Source organism: Neomonachus schauinslandi, chromosome 3 (genome assembly GCF_002201575.2).
Source record: "Neomonachus schauinslandi chromosome 3, ASM220157v2, whole genome shotgun sequence".
In the NCBI taxonomy this organism is placed as follows: Eukaryota; Metazoa; Chordata; class Mammalia; order Carnivora; family Phocidae; genus Neomonachus; species Neomonachus schauinslandi.
In genome coordinates, this window is record NC_058405.1 from 162,828,188 (window position 1) to 162,849,469 (window position 21,282).

A 21,282-nucleotide genomic window follows, 5' to 3' on the forward strand; every position below is an offset into this window, starting at 1 on the left:
AACAAAGGCCAAAATAACGAAACTATAGAACTAGTTAAAATGTAAGGATATACCCGGAAAAAAAATTCAAGTAACAGAGTCCAGTCGAAGCACATGCTAAAAATAAAATGTCATAATTCTTTGAAACTTCAATAGAATGTTTTGAGTTTGTATTTCCACTGAACAGTTAGGTCCTTTGAGTACGTGTGGCCACAGACAACCACTGGGAGTCTCTGTCTGTTCTCTTCCTCTTGAGACTTACCTCCAGGTAGAACAACATTTTACACCAGTGAAAAACCGTGCAGGTCAGCTACCTACAAGGTTCCTGCTGTACTTCCTCCCCCTGTGTCAATTTTCCAAGGTGACAAAAAAATCCAGTTCTTTCAAGAAGGACTGCGCTGAACATTATTTTTCTTTAAAGCAGGAAAAATCTATTGCTGTTATTTCCTTGTAGATCTGTTATATAATATTCAGTTAAAGAATTAGGCCTACCAAGGTATAGACTCATTAAATTTTAATCGTAAGAGACCTGTAGATGAAATTCTCTTACTTTTATGTAAGCCTATTGACTTAGAGATAAGAATATATATAATAGAATTTGTAAACATGATGCTGGAGAAAAATATCATGATCATCATCTCTTTGTCATACTAAAAACATTTAAAATTTTGGGAACCATTGAGAGTTTCTGAGTTTCAGTTGCACATGAGGTAGCAAGAGGCCAGTAAGCCTCGTGAAACCTGAGTGTTGACTCAACATGACCAAGTTTTTTAAGGAGCCCCTTCAGAAAAGCAAGACTGAGTTGACAAAATGTAATGTCTAGTGTGGAAAGGAACTTTTACAGCCAAAACATTCACTTCTTTTTTCTTCCCTTTTTCCTTTCCTTTGTATATTTAAAAATCCAATGTTGATATGCTGGGTTCCATCTATTTTTGTAATAATAGTACATACCACCCACAGTTCCTTGGTTATTTTTTATATATATATACACATAACTCCTGTCAAGCTGTAACAGGGAAAAGGCATTTTTAGAACTAACGTTTGTAGAAATTGTAACACCAGCAAATTCACATGTGTGTTGGAGAATTGCTAGCAATGCCTGCAGTAGAATGAGTGTGGTGCCCCAAATGGTAAGGGGTCAGGATGGGGGCTGTGTCCCAACAGTTTAGTTATAAAATCCTATTAAGCATTTAAATGGTAATAAAAAATATGAAATACCAACACTATTTTCTGAAGAATTTTGCTGCTAGATCTCACCCGTGGCCAAGTAATGGTTAAGTAATAGTAATAAGCACCATTTGCCTCTGGTTTGTTATTAGTTCTCTTTTCATTGCTCTCATCTCCCCCTTTTGTGCTCTATTCCTGCTTCCCCTCCCCTCTCAATTCTACTGCACCCCAGCCCCATGTGTGAGTCACCCATTGCCCTAAGTCTGCTCAGGATCACCATCCAGGAAGGGCTCCTGGAGGACTTCCATCCCCACCCCAAATCAAACCCCTTCGGTTGTGTGTCCTGTCTCACTGGATCCATGTTCCCTGGGGTCCTTTGGGCAGACACATAATGTATAATTATTCCTAATGTGCCTTCTCTGGGGAAACAGCATGTGTCCACTCCTCTGTAGCACGTAAGGCATTCCCTCTGGAGTGGTGATCAGAAACTGAATTATTCTTTTCAATTTGCCTGATGTTTATTGGATACCTCCATTGTGTAGAATACACCATCAGGGTTTCAAAAAAGAATACAATGCTGTTATAGCCCTCAAGAATAGGCTTTAAAATTTTTTCTAATTAAAAAAAATCAAAAACCAAGGGGTCATCAAATTTTATCTGTAAAGGGCCAGATAGGTTAGGCTTTGCAGGCCAGGGGATCTCGGTCTCAGCTCTTCAGCTCTGCCGCTGTAGTCCAAAAGCAGCCATGGACAGTAGGAAAAGAATGAGCATAACTGCTCAATGAAACTTTATGTACAAAACCGAATGGCGGGCTTGTTTTGGACCAGGGCCATAGCCCGCTGAGCCCTTGTCTAAAGTTGCAGTCCCTTTTCACTCTTCTTTTCTGATCTGACCCTAGCAGGATGGAGTCTGTAAAACAAGTAACAACAATAAAAAAAAAAAAAAAGATTAAAATAAGGGTTATTGGGTCATGAAGTAGTTACTTGAGGCTGCACTGTCAACATTCACAGGCATATATATAGGATGACCATCAAAACTTAACCTTGTACATGTGATGAAATCCAGAAATATTATATTTTGGAGAAAAGAATTCCATATTTTCACACTGATAGAGGGTTAATAGAGGTGTTTGGGCCAAGAGAAAGAAAAATTCCTTATAACATCTGAACATGTTTAAAAATATACCATGGATAGAGAGTCAACAAAGAAGATATTTGCCTCTGTACCTATAGATACTTAAAAATATGTAGATTGTTCATATGGATGAAATAAAAATTAAAGGTAACAGGTACCTGGGTGGCTCAGTTGGTTAAGCACCTAACTCTTGATTTTAGCTCAGGTCATGATCTTGGGGCCTTGGAATTGAGCCCCATGTCAGTCTCCTTGCTCAGTGAGGAGTCTGCTTGTCTCCTTCTCCCTCTGCCCCCCGCCCCCCAGTGCAATCTTTCTCTCTCTCTAAAAAAAATCTAAAGGTAACAATTGTAATAAAACTTGAAGAATCCAGAGAAGATGCTGAAGAAGAGGAGGGAGAGGAGAAAGAGGACAAGGAGGAGTTTCTCCATAGTCCAGTAAGAGAAATAGATATAGATACATAGATGATAGCTTGATAGCTCATTGCAATAGCAGCATGTGATAAATGTTATAAATGGAGTAATTTTCCATAATATTAATAGATAAACCCCAAATATCAGGGGATAAAGACAGTGAAAGTATTTTTCTTGTCTTATCACAGCCCAGTGAGGTGTGGTAGCAGGAGGATGGGAGCTGTGCTCCCTGCAGTGATGGAGGACCTGGGTTCCTTCCATTGGTAGCTGGGCCATTTTCTAGAGCCTCATCCCCTCCTCCTTGCAGCTGGAAGATGGGACAGGTGGAGAGAATGTACCCTTTCGTAACCACTGATGCTGGGGATGTCAATGACCAGAGCAACTCACATGCTATTGGCAAGAACAAGTCTAGGGACAAAGAAGGCTGGGAAATGGGGTCTGTATGTGCAGGAAGAAAGGAGGGACACAGATAGAGTGAGCACTAGTATTCTCTGCCACTGTTATAAAAATACTGAGGTGGATCTTGAGAGAAGGGTGGGACTTTGATGGTTGGGACTGGATTTTGCAGTTATGTAAGCAAACACACTGAGGCAAGAAGGCCCAGGCTTGTGGTTGGGGAACAGTAAGTAGTCTTGGGTAGCTAGTGTGTGATAAGGAGCTGACGTTGCCTGCCAGGGGTGTAGACCTTTATTCTCTAGGCTGTTGTGTGCAACTGAAATGTTTCTGAGAGGCCAAGGATACATGATCATGGCTGTGTTTATCACCAGTGTGAAAGATGGGCTAAGAAGTTGAGGGTAGAGAGATTAGAGCCAGTGGAAAATGTTGTCCCAATATGTCCCTTGTCTCCAGTTTACAGTGTATCCTTCTGTTTCCCTCAGCAAGTCTCTGGCTGCCTGATTGCCACTGTATTACCAACTCACTAGATCACTTGGGTAGGCGGTGCAGGGGGACAGTGCTGACTGCCTTCGCTCACCACGCTTCTGTACCCTGGTCACCCTGCCTATCAGAACTCCTGCGTCCAGCCTCCTACCCAGGGACATGTCAGCACTGCTAGAACTACCTCCATATCCTACTAGTCCCTGGAGCAGAGTGTGGAACAGGGTTCTCCATAGAAGAACCAATGGGATGCGTTTGTATTTATATGTATTTAATGTATAATAGACATTATATTATACATCGTATAACATATAATGTATAATATATAATATATATGACATATACGTAAGAACATATAATAACTGATATAATGAGACTTATTATAAGGAATTGGCTCACATGATTATGGAGCCAGGCAAGTCCCAACAACTGCAAGGTGAATGAGCAAAGCTAAAGACCAAGCAGAGACAACGGTGTAGTCCTGCCCTGAAAGCCAGCAGACTCAAGACCCAGGAAGAGTCAGTATTTCTGTTTAAGTCCCAAGGGCAGGAAAAAGCTCGTGTCTCAGTTTGAAGACAGTCAGGAAGGAAGAATTCTCTCCTACTCAGAAGAACGTCAGCATTTTGGTCCTACTAAGGCCTTCAACTGATTGGATGAGGTTCACCCACATTATGGGGGGACAATCTACTTTACTCTGTCTATTGATTTAAATGCTAAGCTCACCCAAAAAACAACCTCCCAGACACACCCAGAATAACGTATGATTAATTATCTGGGTACTTTGGGCCCAGTCAAGTTAACCATAAAAGTAACCATCACACCTGGCATGTGGGCAAATCAAGCAGGTTCTTTTACCAGCAATATTTCACAGGGGTAGGGACACTTTTCTCTTGTTCCAGCAATCAAGACAAATAGGGTCCACCTTTTACCAAATCTCTCACTGTAATAGATACACAGTAGAGTTTAGGGGGTATAGAAGAATAATCTTTTAGTTGCTTATTAGCACTTTGCATTTATAAATCTGTGTGAATATGCACCATCTTATATAATTCTTATATTCCTCTAATGAAGCTATTCTCATTCCCACCTTATAGATTTCAAAAACTAACACTTAGAGAAGTTGAATAGTTGGGCCAAGTTCACAGAGTAGTGGGAGCCATGACTGGGGACGTGGCGGCCTTGCTGCACAAACTTGACTCTCCCCCAGGCTGCTCTCTCATGCTTTTCATACGTTCATTAGTGCTGGTAATAAGGATGAGCATCAGATGACATAATGTACATAATGCTTAGCACAATGTCTGGTACACGATAAGATCTCAACAAACCTGCTTATTAGTGGTTGTAGTAAGATTCAGGATACATGTCTAGTTCTTCCAGAGTAGAAGAGATTGAAAAAGTGTACATTTTAAGTAGGTGAGAAAACCAGGTCTGACCCTAGTCTTTTGCTTCCAAGGCCTCAAACCCACGTATTTCCATTGTGGCACAGATGCAAAAAGAGTATTTTTTCCCCTCTACCATCTCTAAATGGTGAGTAGATATAAAGTATCTCATGTTTGGGGTTTTTTTTTAAAGTACTTTTTGTCATAAAGCAAATACCTAAATCACCACATAACCCAGCGTATTCATGAGAGAGTCTTGTTTACAAAACCATTAAGGCATGAAAGAGATGGCTTTGTTAATCTTCCACAGAACACGCGTCATGAGCTACTGTCAGCCTTCCGTAGCTGGGAAATGATATTCAGGGTGCACGGTTTTGACTTGCCTTGGGTTGCTGCTAATAGGGTAAAAACCTATTAGCAGGCTTTGATTTCCTCACCCAGGGCTGCCTTAGCTCCCATACAAATCCTGAATCAGTTCTGTAGGAGGACTTATTGATTTCAGGTTGGTTAATGTGTTGGTGCAGATGGCATCTGTGAGATGGACCGAAAGAAAGCCAGGCACCAAATAGCTCTGCCTCCCATTGACCACAGCTTCATTGGTTCTTTGTTTTTTAGAGCTATTCCTCCCCAGTGACGGATGGGCCGAGGCTGAGGTCCCGCCTTCTCCACCACCACATCCCATTCTGGAACTGGGCACTGAAGATTACAGCCACAGGTACTGATAAAATGAGAGCTCATCAACGTTCCCCAGTACAGTGTTTCTAGGAAAACCCAGCAACCTGATTTTGACTCTATTTCTTGCCAGAATGGAAATCTCATAGCATCTATAATACCTTTTCAGTGAAAACTCCTCATAGCTAAAATTAGTAGTTTAGAATGTTCATATTTTGCTTCCTGGAATTTAAGATTCATCATATATTATAAAATATTTAAGAAAATTGTTGAACTTTCTTTTATCATGTTGAAAAACCAGAGAACTCAAAAGGTTCTATGGGAAGGTATAAAACAAAACTGAGAGGACATAAAGCTTAGTTGATTTTTTTTCTTTTTTCATTTGTAATTGGCAAACCCTAAAGATATTTTCAAAATAAATATTCCAAGAAAGTTAATGGAATCTAAAAATTAAAGCAACACCATATATAATCTAAAATATTGAAAAGAGTGCCCAATATTATATCCACTCTGTAATAGAAACCAAAAAATCAATAATTTTTAGAATCTCACAAGCATGAGAGAGAGAGATTTACTAAGTATACACACCATCTGACTAGTGGAATTCATAGATTTCGTTCTTCTGATGAGTTTTAAAAATCATTAACTTGTCCCTTTGCTATTTTCTGTATTTATTATGGCTGTTAAAAACTGTGTATTTTATTCCATTCTATGTCCCAGGATAATCCTGTGAAATTTTTTCACTTTTCTTGCAGCAATGCTGGTGTCATTCCTATTATGCTTTTTATTACAATCTGCTAAAAATAAAACACCACCAAAAGAGTATAGCTAACTCTATTAGCTGGAAGCTTACCTATATTTAGCTATCTCAGATTCCTTCATTTTTGAAGTCCGCTATCTGACTCAAATCCAATTTCACCAACTGGGTGGATAATTACAGTAATGTTCTAGATCAGTTTTCTAGGGGTTTCTTGAAAGAAAATGTAGACATATTTAATTTTGTCCATTCATTTCCATTGCCTGCCTCAAACCTGAATCAAAAATGGCAGTTTGGTGGCCATAACAAAATGCATTTAAAAAATAATTTCATTCATTCTACTTTACTGTTTATTCTGTGTATATATGCGAAAGTGTTGGAATAATGCAAAGATGAATCAGATAGAAACCCTACCCTCAAGAAGATGGTAGGCCAGTAGGTAAAACGATAACTAGCACACAAGGGACAAAGTGGTATTTACCAGAAGGTATAGAGAAAATGCTGTGGACATCCAACACAGAGGAGATGCTTCCAGATAGAGGAATCAGGGAAAATTTATGGGAAAAGTAACATTTCAACTAAACCTCAAAGTATGAATCAGAGGTGGACATGAGAAAAGCCCAGGAAGGAGGGGAATTTCAGAGAGAGGGAAGGGTAGAAGGAACAGCATGGCAGCTGGGAAAGGAAGTTGATTTGTGCAACTTGTATCATGGCTGACTGGCCAGATGCTAGAGCGCAGAGTGCAAAGATAAGGAATGCAGACTTCCTTCATTAGATGGTCAAACCTTGTGGTAGGGTTTTAGCAGAGAGCATGATAAGACCTGGGTTTTAGTTGTGCACAACAGGCATTAGGGAGATGGAGAAAGGTTAACATCCACTGGAAGCCAGAGACTCTGGACATTTTCTAGGGCAGTAGCAGTGAAAGGTATTAAGGATCTGTGCTGGGGAGGGTGGGGAGAAGCTTTCAGATGAGAAACCTCTTCAGGTGAGAGAGGGCATCAGAGATATTGCAGAGATGGAATTATCAGGAATTAGCAATGGCCTTTTTGGCTTCTTCAGTGTCTCCACAAATTTCTGGGGGGGGGGGTGTGGCGGGAGGTGTTGATGACAGTCTCAGGTTGAGTGAGTTCAGTTGTGGTTGGGGAAAGTCATAAACAAGGATAGGGACTGGCAAGAGAAGAGATTGGGCTGGCCAGAATGAAGAGAGGAACAGCATGGCTGGAGAGGAAGGGGCAGAGCCAAAGACATTTTTGAGATGGAAGGAACAAATGTAAAGCTTTGAAACTCTTCCCCCTGGGATCTCGTGACCTGCACCATACTGCAAGCTGCTGCATTGCCTAGGTGACCGGCAGCAGCGAGGCGGGGTGGGGGGGGGTGGGGGGGCTGGTTGGATGTGTGGAACTTGGGATGGAGGAAGGGTTGGAAGGGACCAGGAGGGCTGAGCAAGGGAGGCCGCCCTGGCTTTCAAAAAAAAAAAAAGTTAAAAGCCCTCTAAAAGGGAAAAGTGGTGATTTAGGGATGTAGCCAGCCTTCTGAAACAGAACACAACTATTGCATGAGAAGTGAGACGCAAACGTGATCAGACTTCATGCCTGTTGTCTTGAACCAAAATGACATCAGGAATTTACGGAAGTTACCTGTAGTTATGATGTCATCAATTATGGACAAAAGTTTAGAATATATGTGTCTAAATAAAAAATAAATACAAAGGAAGTATATTTTCTACTGTGATCTCTCAGAGAGGGTTTAAGGCAAAGTAGGAACAGACGGAATATATTGAATTTTATTAACAGTTCAGACAACATTTGGTTATTCCCTACATGATCATATTTTTTTCTTTCTCCATTCCCTCTGGGTTCTCTGGGTCTGTCTCTCCCCTCCCTCCCTTCCCCCCTCTTTCCCTCCCTCCCTTCCTTTCTGTATCTACTCTCATTCATAGTAGCCAGTTGTTGAAGCCTATTCATGGATGGACACCTGAGATTTCAGAATTTTTTTTTTTGCCATACCTCTCAAAATCTTCTCCTTCCTTTTGATTTCTGACAGTTCTCCTTGAACATTCATGGCTGGGTCTTATATGTCTTTCACATTCCTGATTTGTCACCACATTCAGGACGCTGGCATATGCTTCCTGCTACCTTTATTGATTCATTATGCAGCATAATTTGACATTGAGTATCATTTCTATTTGATAGATCCCCTGGTTGTTCATGCTGAAAACGTGGCCTTTATCTAAACCGTGGCTTTGGCCTGCTGTCAGCTTGCAGCTTCCCACAGCCTCCACGGAAGCCCCCTGAGCCATGAGCACGTGCTGACTTTCTTCAAAATTAAAATATGTCAGGTTTTATAGTTAATCACCGTGTCACCCTTTCCCTCCAAAAACTTCCAATAAAATTACAAATGGTCTTACTAGTCTCACTTAATGTCTAAAATGTTTTCACACTAACTAATTTAATACTACACTTCATTATTTAAGCGCACTGTATAAGTTCATAGACCAATGCACAGTATATTGGCTCTAATCCTGTAATTTCTCATATTACACTCCCCTTCTTAAATATCAGCCTTATCTTGCCTTCTTTCTAATTTTGTACCGTGGCAAAATGGGCCCTTCTCTCGAAGGTTTCAAAACGTACACTTGGTCATATTCAAAGCAATGGCAACTGGTGTGTAAATCGCTATCATCAATTTAATGGATATATTCAGGTATGCATAGTGTGTATACACACACACACTCACACACATGTATATGAACATTTGTTACACTCATTTGTAGAAAGCGGCTTTTTTAGTTCTTTTATCAGCCTTCATTATATGTAAACATTTTTACCAAAAAATTCACTTTATTTAGACTGCCCCTTACCTGACGTTACTGCATCAAGGGGCATTGCCACCTTGCTTTCTTTAAAATGGGGATGGGGATCATTGTTTCCCGAGAATCTCAAGAAATGTGAGTTCTTGTATTTAATTTGTCAATTAGTGCCTAGTTTGGTAAAGTAAGACAATAAAGTGGGTTAACCAGTGTGTGCCTCAGTTAGGTAGATTCCCATAGTCTTCCTTGAGCAGAGCTCTGTAAATGCAGTGCTACCTAAGTTTTAATGAGGAATATTCATGTTGGTCCTAAACCACCTCCTCAAATGGCTTTCGTTGAAACACAGGGCATCTGTTTGGGTTAACTCTTTGCTTTCCTTTTATTTCATGGTATGTAGCACTCTACTGAAACACAAAGCTAACCTAAAACGCAAGCAGCATAAGAGAGGGAGTGAATCTGCCCCAAAGGGAACGTTTGGTTGTTCCTGGAGTACTTCTCAGCAGCACCTGTGCCCCAGGCTGGCCACCATGTCAGCCAAAGCTTTTGTGGCTCTGAGAAAAGGCAACATGAAGAAACCACAGTTCGGGTCCTCACTTTGCCACTGGCCATCTGTGTGACCTTGGAACAGCAGCTCCTCTTTGGGCCTCAGTGTCTTATCTACAAGATGAGGAGTTAGATGAGGTGACCTTTAATGCCTCCCGGCTCTTAAATTCTCAATTCCCTGAAGGCCATGAGTCTTTCTGACACTAAAACCACATCATCACACGAGATCAAAGGATGTGAAACTAAGTGCAAATAAAGGTCGAATACCACATTTAAAGGCAAGTGCTTCCAAAACATCAAGGCCCAGGGGGAAGCTCATGTTCACAGTAGCCTCTCAGAATTCTTCTTTAAAATGGGCCGAAACAATCCGAGTGATGCTGTTATGCAAGGCCAGCGTCCGTAGCCCTGTGGTGCAAGGAGATTTACTCACACCTGGCATATTCTGTCATCACTCCCTACCACATCTAATATACTCCATATAGACCATTGGTTTTATCGATTGAAAATATAAGCCAGACACCAAGGAAGAAGCCAAACAAACAAAAAAGCTTTCTAAAGAGTAGATTTGAATTTCTTGAGAAACTTTCATGAAACCATGTATAATTTCTTCACTGAAGAGCGTCTCAGGCCCTCTCTAACCTACAGAAATAAAGAAAAGATTTAACAGCTCACTTTGATCGAGCTCTCATTGTGTTCTAGGCGCTACTGTTAGCATATACCATACCTTCATTTCTTACAACAACTCTATACATCCTAATACTCTCTCTTGCGGGGACTAGTACACTGAGGCCACGCGCCCTGGCTCAGGGCTCTCTAGCCCAGGTTCCTGACCATCACGGCACATCACCCTTAGCTCCACTCGTGCTGAGCATAGCAGAAGGGATAAACTTGTTGGAGGCACCATGTTGTATACTTGAAACTAGTGTAACATCGCGTGTCAACCTTACCGCAGTTAAAAAAAAATAAATAATATTTGTTAAAAAAAAAAGGAAAAAACCTGAAAATAAATAGAAGGAGAGAAGGGCTCTTAGTCCCAGGTCTACCGAGACCCTGACCAAAACAGAGAAAGAAAGAGACTGGAAAAAATCGTATAGATGACTCGAAAAGCAAAAATGTATGGTCATTTGGGAAGCAAAAGCGGGTCTATTTATTTACCTGCTTAGTTGTTTCCTAAATGCTCCCACTGGCATTTACTCTGTGTCAGAATCCATTCTCCTGACTTTACAAATCTTTTTATTTTTACTTTACAAACTCATTGTATCTCTCAAGAACCCCGTGAAGTAAGGAGTGGAGTTAGACCCATTTTATGCATCAGGAAATTGAAGCACAGAGAGGTTCAGTGCTGTGCGTAGGCCCCACAGCTAGTCAGGGCCGGAGCCAGGATTTAGAACTAAGCAGCACTGCTTTGGCATCTGGGCTCTTGAGCTCTGTGCTCTGCTGCCTGATGCGGGTACTTCCGTAAGCCCCCCACCGTATTACAATAATGGGGGTTCATTTATTCACTCAGCAGTATTACGGTTGCTGCATTTTAATTTTAATAAAGGCAGTATTGAATGTGCGTAACTAATGAGTTTCAAGGAAAGATGAAACTTATTTTGGTATATTTGGTTAAGAAATTGAGATCCCCTGTCCATTTTTGAAGGATTCTCATTCATAATGGTTCATTTTTTTTTTTATTGTTGTTTTACTGTTTACAGTGTCAAATCCCAACTGTTTGAAAACCTCAACCTCAGTACTTTCAGATTTATCGGACACTTGATTTGAGTTTCACTGTATTTAAGACTAAAGTTATGCTGAAATGAGCCACCATATTAACTTTCTTAATATATGAGAATACGAGGGGAGAAAGCAGCTGTAATTTAACTTACAAAATTTATAAATATGATTTATTTCTAGACCAAGAAATAAAGCCTTGTCTGTAATTCCCTTGTATAATCCCCTCCATCCTCAAGCCAAATAAATAAAATATTTAGCAGAAATAGAATTCTTTGAGATTGACTACAAGTACTGGGAAGCCCATAAGGGCATTTAATATATCTGGTGTCTAAACTGTGCTTTTCTTGTTCTTTCCTTTTTGTGTTATTAATGAGTAGACTGTGTGCTCGGTATGAATGTTAGTTTCAGGAAATAGGCCTAAATAAAGTCGGAGACCAAACCACTGCAGCCGGCAGTCTTTCAGCAGGATGGTCTTCTCTAAAGTACACAAGCCTTTACTTGTTTTTAAAGGAAGGGCATGCTTAGCCCTCAGAGATCTCTTAACCCCGCTTCTCGGCTCTGTGAGTATCTGCCGACCTCCTCCAGTTCCTTCCACGCCTGGCTTTCCCATTTGAAGTTATGTATTGTACAGCAGGATCCCAATTAGCAGAAATGTGAAGAGGAAAACATGATATTAACCAGAGAATATTTTATTTAAATTGTGGAATGTGATAAAATACATAAAAATAGAGTTGCTACATCTCATAAAAGCCACCCGAGATTCCAGAATCGGTTGAAAATACATGGTTGGGAGCTGGAGAGGATATGAGGTGGGGCTGGGTTCAAAATGAGAACTGCTTCCTTTACCAAAAGAAAAAAAATTTTTTTTATTCCAAATCTAAATGCGGCGTATGGCTTCTTTCCACAGCTCTGGGGTGGATTCAGCAGTATATTTTCCAGATCAGCACATCCACTTCAGATCTGTGACACCGGCCAGGCAGCCTGAATCGATGAATCTGAAAGCCTCCAAGAGCATGGACCTTGGTAAGTGAGGGTGAGTGACATCCAGGTCAGCGCGCCAGCCTAAGCCCATCTGTCTTCCTGAATGTCCTCCCTTTGTTGCCTCAGCTCCAACCTTAGGGGGCGAAGTCGGCCCCAGGCTGGAGGAGGGGATATTGGTCTCACACATTTAATTGTAATTACCCCTCTTTAAAAGAGAGGTGAATGACATTTTTATAAGGCGGTCCATATTGGTCAGAAAAATACGATTATTCCTTCCGGATGATCTGGATGCCGTCAGCATCAGTGACTCACCTGCCTTTGTATTTGCACTCTCACTTCTATCAGTGACTTTGCCGTTCTCACGAACATACCCGCTGCAGGGCCTGGGAAGATAATAGGGTTAAATGAATCCTCTTCCACGGGGTTTCCTATCTCTATGTGCAGTGGACAGGGATGGCAGCAGTGATAAATCTTCCCGATTTATCTCTTGAAATGCCCATCTTCAGATCCTGTTAACACTGGAGGGGAAAGGGTTCCTTGAGTTTGCCAGATGGAGGCTGTCAAGGTACCCTGGGTCCATGCCTGAAGAACCTCACTGAGGTTCTGAGCTCCGCAGGGAATTTCAGGGTGACTCTTGGCTGCTAGTGCAGAACGAGGGCCCCCTGGAAACGATGTTCTCCAGGTCCTACGATGTGGGACCCCAGAAGACATTTCAGACACCCAAGCGCATTGCTGTGCTCTCACGGGCTGTTGGAGAGAGAGGACTATGAGGGAAGGGTGCAAGTGCAAAATAAATCCCCAGCAAATATTCATTGCTGCTGGGTGCTCACAGGCCGTGCTTTGCAAATGTTTTCTCTTGAGACGTATTGCATATTTCATTAGTTAGCAACAAGAATATAGAATAATCAAAACCATGTGCTCCACAGAACAATCTGATAAATAGTGCTTAGCTCTTACTCATTTACAGGAGTTCAGAAAAATGTTCAGTCATGATAAAACAAGAGAAATTGATTCTGTTTTCTACAAATTAACTAGATCACTAGGATACATTTGCTCTGATCACCTATAGCAAGAGAGGGATAGAAAAGCTGAGCCCTGGTCAGAAAAGGGGATTTTCTCCAGCATGAACCTTTGACAAACCAAAGGAATCATGTGTGACAGTGACCGAGGTTATTACTAATAATTTGAGGAGCAACTGATTTTTTTAAAGTGCTTGATAAACATCTTTTGTTTTGTCTTCCCACTTACTCTATGAAGAAAACAAATAGATAAAAATCTCTTTTAATTTGGGGCAAGAATATATTACTATTTTCCTCATTTAATTAAAACAAAAAGTTCCAAAAAACTCTCTACAAAAGAAAAAAAAATGGCACCCATTATAAGAAAGAAAAGCTATTATCAAATCTGTAAAAATAAAGCCTAAGGTGTATCCAGAAACAGTATTTCTGTTTATATTTTTTTGTTTCTGAAAACTTTTTTGAGAAGTTTTCTATTTTTACATTGAAACAGCCCTTCCAAAATATGTATAGGTAGCAGTCACTCATTGCATTCTATTGGACTTACACCATAAGCGACAATAGTAATGTTTGTTCAGTTTGCCTCATTGGGTAGAGGTCCCGAGCTGTTTTCAGGACATAGGTGCCAAAGCTGCGGCTTAAACGCACCATACAGCAGAAGTGGTAAAATTTGGTATACAAATATTTTATACACCATCAAAGTTTGGTCTCTTCCAGGAAATGCCAGTTTAAAGCTAACAGTCTTGCAGAGGGCAGCATTCTAGAGCCATTCTGAACCCCTGTCCCCAAAACAATTGAGGGAGCTCAATAAACATGTTGATTTTCTTAGCACATAAGCTCAGATGATACCAGATGGTAAACCTTTGGAAGTGTCCTTCCTGTTTGGTTAGGTGAAAAGATTATTGTTAAGTCATTTCATTTTCTATAAGTAGCAGTGGGCAACCTAAGGAATTATTATATTTACTAAAAAGGGTGGTGGCTATGCTTATAAAGATATCAGGGTCAAGATCCAATCTTCAAAAAGTAAAAAATCAATCATCCATCCATCCATCCTCAGGTATTTAGGCTGAATATCAAATCAGTGCTTTTGACTATTTTTGGACCTGGAAAACTAGCAGTTTCATATGGTTCAAAACTTAAAAAAATAAAACCTTCTATCTATCTAGTCCTTTATGTTGGATAGTTCTCCTTTCCAAAGTCTACAGGAATCTTTGAAGGCTAACGGTCCCAATTAGTACCTTTGTTTTTGTTTCATTTTTGTTGCTGAGTCTAGGCTAGCATTTTAACTTGCATATTATGTTCAAATTATTTTAAAGGTGAGTGAGTTCCATTTACTTAATTTCACTTATGTTTCAAAAGATAGACAGCTCTTGTGAGAAAAAAGTATTCTCATCCCCAGATAGAAACATGATTTAAAAATAGTTGGCTATGTATACATATGTAACACTTTATTTGCTGCATCATCTGTGTACATATATCTATATCACATATTGTGTTTCTTTATAATAGTTGTACAGTTTTATGTGAATGACTCTGGATTTGTAATTTGCTTTTCCCCTTTTGACTGAATTTAGGATTGAGAGTTTAGTGTATTTTTTGGGTTTTTTTGTTTTTCAGGGGATCCATTTGTATTTCACATTCTATGATTTGCTAATTTATATCCTTTGCCAAAAATGTTTCCATTTCTTAATTCTTTTTGTCTTTAGAATGTTGTTATGGGGTCACCTGGGTTGCTCAGTCAGCTAAGTGTCCACCTCTTGGTTTTGGCTCAGGTCATGATCTCATGGATTATGAGATCAAGCCCCATGTCAAGCTCCCCACTCAGTAGGGAGTCGGCTTGAGGATTCTCTTCCTCTGCCCCCCCTCCCCCGACTCTTGAGTACATGCACTCTCTCTCTCCCAAATAAATAATCTTTTTGGGGGGCACCTGGGTGGCTCAGATGGTTAAGCATCTGCCTTCGGCTCAGGTCATGATCCCAGGGTCCTGGGATCGAGTCCCACATCGGGCTCCCGGCTCAGCGGGGAGCCTGCTTCTCCCTCTGACCCTCTCCCCTCTCATGCTGTTTCTCTCTCGCTCACTCTCTAAAAAATAAATAAATAAAATCTTTAAAAATAAATAAATAAATAAATAATCTTTTTAAAAAAAAGAATGTTATTATTTATGTTGCAAAGAATTTCTTTCAATCCATTATTTGTCATCTTAGTTTGATTATGATATCCTTTACTGTGAAGAAAACTTTAGTCTCGTAATAAAAAAATTTCTATCTTTTCCTTTATGACTTCTGGGTTTTATACTTATCACATTATTTTCTTCTAGTACTTTTGAAGGCTTTTTTTTTTAATATTTACCAATCTGTAATATATTTATCCATGGTGTGTGAGGTGGAAAAAATGTTTATTCATGACAATAGGCAAATTATTAAGAACATTTATTGATTTTTACATCCTTTCCCCATTAAAGCAGAATACATTAACATTGAATATTAAGTTTCCTTACATACATTGGTCAGTTTCTAGACATATTCTATTGACATATTTGTCTCTTCCATGCCAATGTCACCTTGTTTATATTATCAATATGCTATTACACTCTATTTTGATAACTTACAGGAAAAACTTCCTCTGATCTTTCTTCTTTTGTAAAATCACTTTGGCTCTTCATATACATTTACTCTCCCACATGAACTTTAGATCAGCTCAACAAAATGAATTTAAAGATTAAACAAGAATGCTTCCACTGTGTGTGTGCATTAATTATGACTTCATTGATGGTTCTTGATAGAAGAAATGTTTATATCACGTTACATAAATGTCCTTGTACTCCTGCCTTCCTAAAAAAGTTTACTCAGTCAGATTAGTCAGATGTTGAATTTTATTAAGTGAGTTTTAAGGATCTATACAGAATGACCATGTGTATTTTGTTCATTATTAATATAATGAATTATAGTAATAGATTCCACAATAGTCAAACTTTGTTCTTTCTGAATGACTCGAATTTTTTCTCTGTACTCAGAAAAGGTAGAAATGAACAGTGCATTATCTGTGTGCTGTAAAAGTAGGTATAAAACTTTGATTACAATTTTACTCAATCTCATTAATTCCTATATATCCATTATAGATTTTTTTTGAGGCCATTCTGCTTCAATATTTTGTGAATACTTTTGCTGGCATGCATGTGGCCACCTTTAAGACAGAACAGAAATGATTAAAATGATGAATAAAAGGAAATTTATTTTTAAATAATTGGATGTAACTATGCTTATGCAAAGAGGTTAGGGTGTCATTTTCTGGGTTTTCCAGAAAATCAATCTTTTCCTACTAATTGTAGACTTTCCTCTATTTATTTGAATTACCAGAATTACTGTGTTCAGTCTGGATCCCTTTAATTTGCTCATAATTGAGCTTGTGTGGGTGTTGAGTTGGAAGCTCTCAGGAGCTGAATAACACAGCTGCCTCTTTGGCCTTTGGCATAGGGTTTTCCCCCAAAGAGCTGCCCTTTTGGCAGTATGCCAGAGAGTTACATTCAAAGACTTTTTGATGAGACATAAACATCTTTAATTTCCAAGCCTGGTGTTTTATGACCCCGTTAATACTATTTAAGAATTAACCTGAATTATTCAAGGGACAGTGCTTCAGTATTTTGGCCCATTCCCTGACCTAATCTATAGGCCCATTGAAAGTTCAGTTTAAAATACTATTTCCCACAAGGTTGTTGTTTTTTTTGTTGGTTGGTTTTTTTTCTTTTTTTTTCTTTTTTTTTTGCTTTTACTTTTGTTTCAAATTGGCCTTCTCCCATTTCAGAAGGGTGTTCTGTAACACAGAGAAGACTGAGGACAGTGCAGATGGAAGCCTGGCCAGCTGTCCTGCCTGTTCAATGAGAGGAAATGAGCTTCAAGTGATGCATGAGGCAGTCACACAGAAGTTTAGGAAGTTCCCTGACAATGAAGATTGTTAACATTCCATGTCCCATAGTCTCTTTACAAAGTACACGTGTCTTGGATGACTCCAAGATCTACAATTCAGCAATCTTATTTTTCTGTTAGTTGCTTGTTCTAAATTTTTTTAAGATAGAAAATGTTTGCAGATGCCCACAGTTGAAGGAAATTATAAATAAACTGATTTCTAATATCAACAGAGGTAAATATTTGGGTCATGTTTTGAATATAACCTTTTCATATATGTCAGACATTCCTCTCAAAGAAGTTAAGTATCTCTAGTATTAGATCAAAGATGGACATGCAAAAAGTTAACTAACCCTGCTCTACTGTTCTAATACTTTATTCTTAAAATTACTTTTTGGGCATGCATGTGCAAGTGTCCACAGGGACTCAGGGCAGGCTCTGTCCTCCACTCCCTCACGAGGCTAGCTGCCTGGCCTGTATCTGTAGGTGCCCGGAGGTGGGGTGGAGAGTCAAGACTCCCCAAAGCCTCCTCACCCCAAATCCTTGGGGCCTGCGTAACACGGCACCCACTGCCGCACAAAAAAATAATTTTTTGTGTAGTGGGGTACTTCTGTATGCATTCTTTGCAGTAAGACAAAAATCCTGAATACTAAATACATAGAATCTTTATAAAAACTATTCAGATGATTGTGATGCTGGTTTATCAGTTAATATATATTATGTGTGCCATGTAATATGTTAATATATATCTTAATATAAATTTGTATGTATATCCGCGGATCATCGTTATTGTCCATCAATAAGTAATACCTCTGACGATAGTGAGAGCTGAAGGGAGTACTGTTGTGTAAGACATAACTGACTCACTAGAAGAAAGAACAAAAACAAAACTGGTTGGGAAAGAAGAATTAATGTTAATACTAACAGAAAGTGTCTATTAACTATCTCTAGAAGACAAGGAAGAGTACAAGGACATAGTCAGGTGTATGCCCTAAGCTTTAGGAAGTCAGAATTAAGGGATTGCAGATAATGTTTATCATCCATTAAACATGTTTATGGAGTGCGTACTGTGTACTTTAAACACTGAAGCCTCAATCAAAAAGAATGAAATCTTGCCATTTGCAACAACGTGGATGGAATTGGAGGGTATTATGTTAAGCGAATTAAGTCAATCAGAGAAAGACAAATACCACATGATTTCACTCTTGTGGAATTTAAGAAACAAAACGGATGAACATAGCAGAAGGGAAGGAAAAATAAAATAAGACAAAAACAGAGGGCAACAAACCGTAAGACACTCTTAACTATAGGAAACAAACAGTTGCTGGAGGGAAGGTGGGTGGGGGGATGGGGTAACTGGGTGATGGGCATTAAGGAAGGCATGTGATGTAATGAGCACTAGGTGTTATATGCAACTGATGAATCACTAAATTATCTACCTCTGAAACTAATACACTGTATGCTAATTAAATTGAATTTAAATTAAAAATTAAACAAACAAACAAACATGGAGGCTTCAACAGAAAATGAGAGAAAACGGTGTTTGCTGCATGTACCTAGAAAGGAAAACCCAAGAGTTACGGAAAGATTCCCAAGAGGAAGTTGTGGCATGATGATGATACCTTATCTCCAAGAGGAACAAAAGGGAGAGGCATCTGAAGATACCAGCGTGGCTGCTTCAAGAACTTACTGATAACCTTGGCTCTGTAGAAGAGAGGAAGAGAAAAGCAAATGGTTAAAAAGAAAAAGGAAAACGAGAGAGAGTAGCAGTCATCTAAAAGAATAAATGCAGGAAGAGCTGAACAGCTGCTTGAAGCTCGCAAAACCTGTAAGAGTCAGACAGCCAGACTATTTTTAGAGCACGAAAAAGAAAGTGTGTGAGGGGCCCATTGTTTAGAGCACCTAACAGCTGTCAGGTGGAACGCAGAGCCCCCCAGAGCCTGTGTTAATTTTACCTTCATGCACACAAGAGAGTGATGTTCAAACGGGAAGAGCAGGCTGCCGGCGAATGCAAGGATGCCGTTTCTATTCCTGCACACTGAAAGGATCGTGCTTCTAGAACAACTGTCCCTGATCATTAGAAATTACGAAAAGTAGGCCTCACAGTGGAGAACAGGAAGCAAATTACCAATTTTCACAGGGATGATGAATTCCAGAAACAACGGGTGAAATTACTGATCTCAACACTGATCTGCAAAGAATTTCCATGTTTGTGAAATGAAAAGAAAAAAGGCAAAAAAAAGCAACCTCCCTGAGAGGGATCTTCGGAAACAACTGAGGTCTCCTCTTCTTTCTGATTGAGTTTCTAGACTTAATTCAGGGAAATGTTAGAGTTTGCTTTGATCTTTCTAACGTAACGGTATGTCAATTTCTGATTGAAACTTATGGTCCAAATTATACAGGAAAGTAGGAAAAAGCATTAGAATGCCTTTTCCCAAAATGTGCTAATTAAGGCTCATTGTCAATCCTGAAAGGAATGAAATAACATATAGGACTCTGGACTGGGAGCTTCTCGTTGCATCCTGAACAGAATCTGATGAAGAGTGGAGGTGTGTGACTTGAAGTTACAAAAGGCATTCTTACCAAGTTTCAGTGGATGTTGCCCCAGAGAACTGGGTAATATGTTAGATTGACAGAATTAGCATTCAGGTGATTTCTCCAGAACTGAAGGCAGAATTTAACAAAGAATGACTCCTCCGTCTACCAGGCCTTTGTTGGCTATTCACTGTATCCCAGGACATGTCCTCGGTGAAGGAGACAAAAGCTCCTCCCCTGTGGGGTTTTCGTTCATGTTGGGTAAATAGATGATAGAGTTTTACCCAAGTAAAAAAATCATAAAATTTCAGATAGAGGTGATTTCTCTGAAGCCAAATTCATGTAGAGATGAAGACTGGGGAGAGGTGAAGCTATTTTAGATAGGGTGGTGAAACATAAAGGTAATGTCCTGAAGTCAGGTTCAAAGAAATCAATTGTCCAAGTACAGGATTTAGGAGACCTGGTGTAATAACGGTGAGTGAGGATGCCCTGGTTTTTAGCTGCCTGCCCGATATGGCCAACCCCAAAGGTAGTTCTGTGTTGCCAGAGGAAGGAAGATGACAATTTCACTGGACTCTGGGCTCATCATAACACATCTCTAGCACTGTATTTAATTCTGGATATGATATTTTAATAGAGATAAAAACAGGGTAGAATGCATCCAGATGACAGGCCTAGAAACCATGTCTGATAAAAAGCCGTTGAAAGAAAGATACCTTGCCTGGAAGAGAGATAGCTTAGGAAGCCTATGAGAGCCCTCCCCAGATATTTTCATGGCTACTACTGAAAAACTCAAGTCTGGGAGCGCCTGGGTGGCTCGGGTCATGATCTCAGGGTCCTGGGATGGGGCCCCAAGTCGGGCTCTCCCTCTGCTCCTCCCCCGACTCATGTGCACACTCTCGCTCTCTCTCTTTCTCTCTCTCTCTCAAATAAATAAAATCTTTGTTTAAAAAAACAAACTTAAATCTGTTTAAAATTGAATCTGCTCTTCAAGTGTATCAGGTAATGATAGCCACACCAGAAGATACACCACATTTACAGGCTTTGAAATCTATGAAGATGATAATGCAAAACGGAATCCTGGTTTGTGGCATATTTGGTATGCAAGGAAAAAGTAGAAATATAAATTCAAAATTCACCAGAATTGCGGGAAAGGGACCATAGTTTATTTTTCAGTGTTGGATAAAGGATATGAGTTCTTTTCATTTTTCCTTAGTGCATCTTAACATGCTTATATAGTTAACCACACAGGTTTATAAATGAAGTGGGTGGCTAGATGAACACAAGTTAAGTGAATTTACAGAAATTATGTGTCAAGACTCAGGCTGAATTCTGAGAGATGTCGCTGGTGAGAAAAGAAGAACAAGTAAGGAAAACTTCGAGTAACTGACTTTACATATAGTTGA

At 39.7% G+C, this 21,282-nt stretch overlaps 1 protein-coding gene across 4 annotated transcripts in view; it reads left to right on the forward strand.

Annotated features, from left to right (window-relative positions):
- Positions 1-21,282, forward strand: part of PARD3B (par-3 family cell polarity regulator beta) — a 996,466-nt gene that overhangs the window by 608,757 nt on the left and 366,427 nt on the right. For all 4 annotated transcript variants that reach the window (XM_044913701.1, XM_044913703.1, XM_021703002.2 and 1 more), the window contains 2 exons: positions 5,561-5,660; positions 12,350-12,465. In XM_044913701.1, the coding sequence (XP_044769636.1) occupies positions 5,561-5,660; positions 12,350-12,465 (216 nt within the window). The remainder of the gene's footprint in view (positions 1-5,560; positions 5,661-12,349; positions 12,466-21,282) is intronic.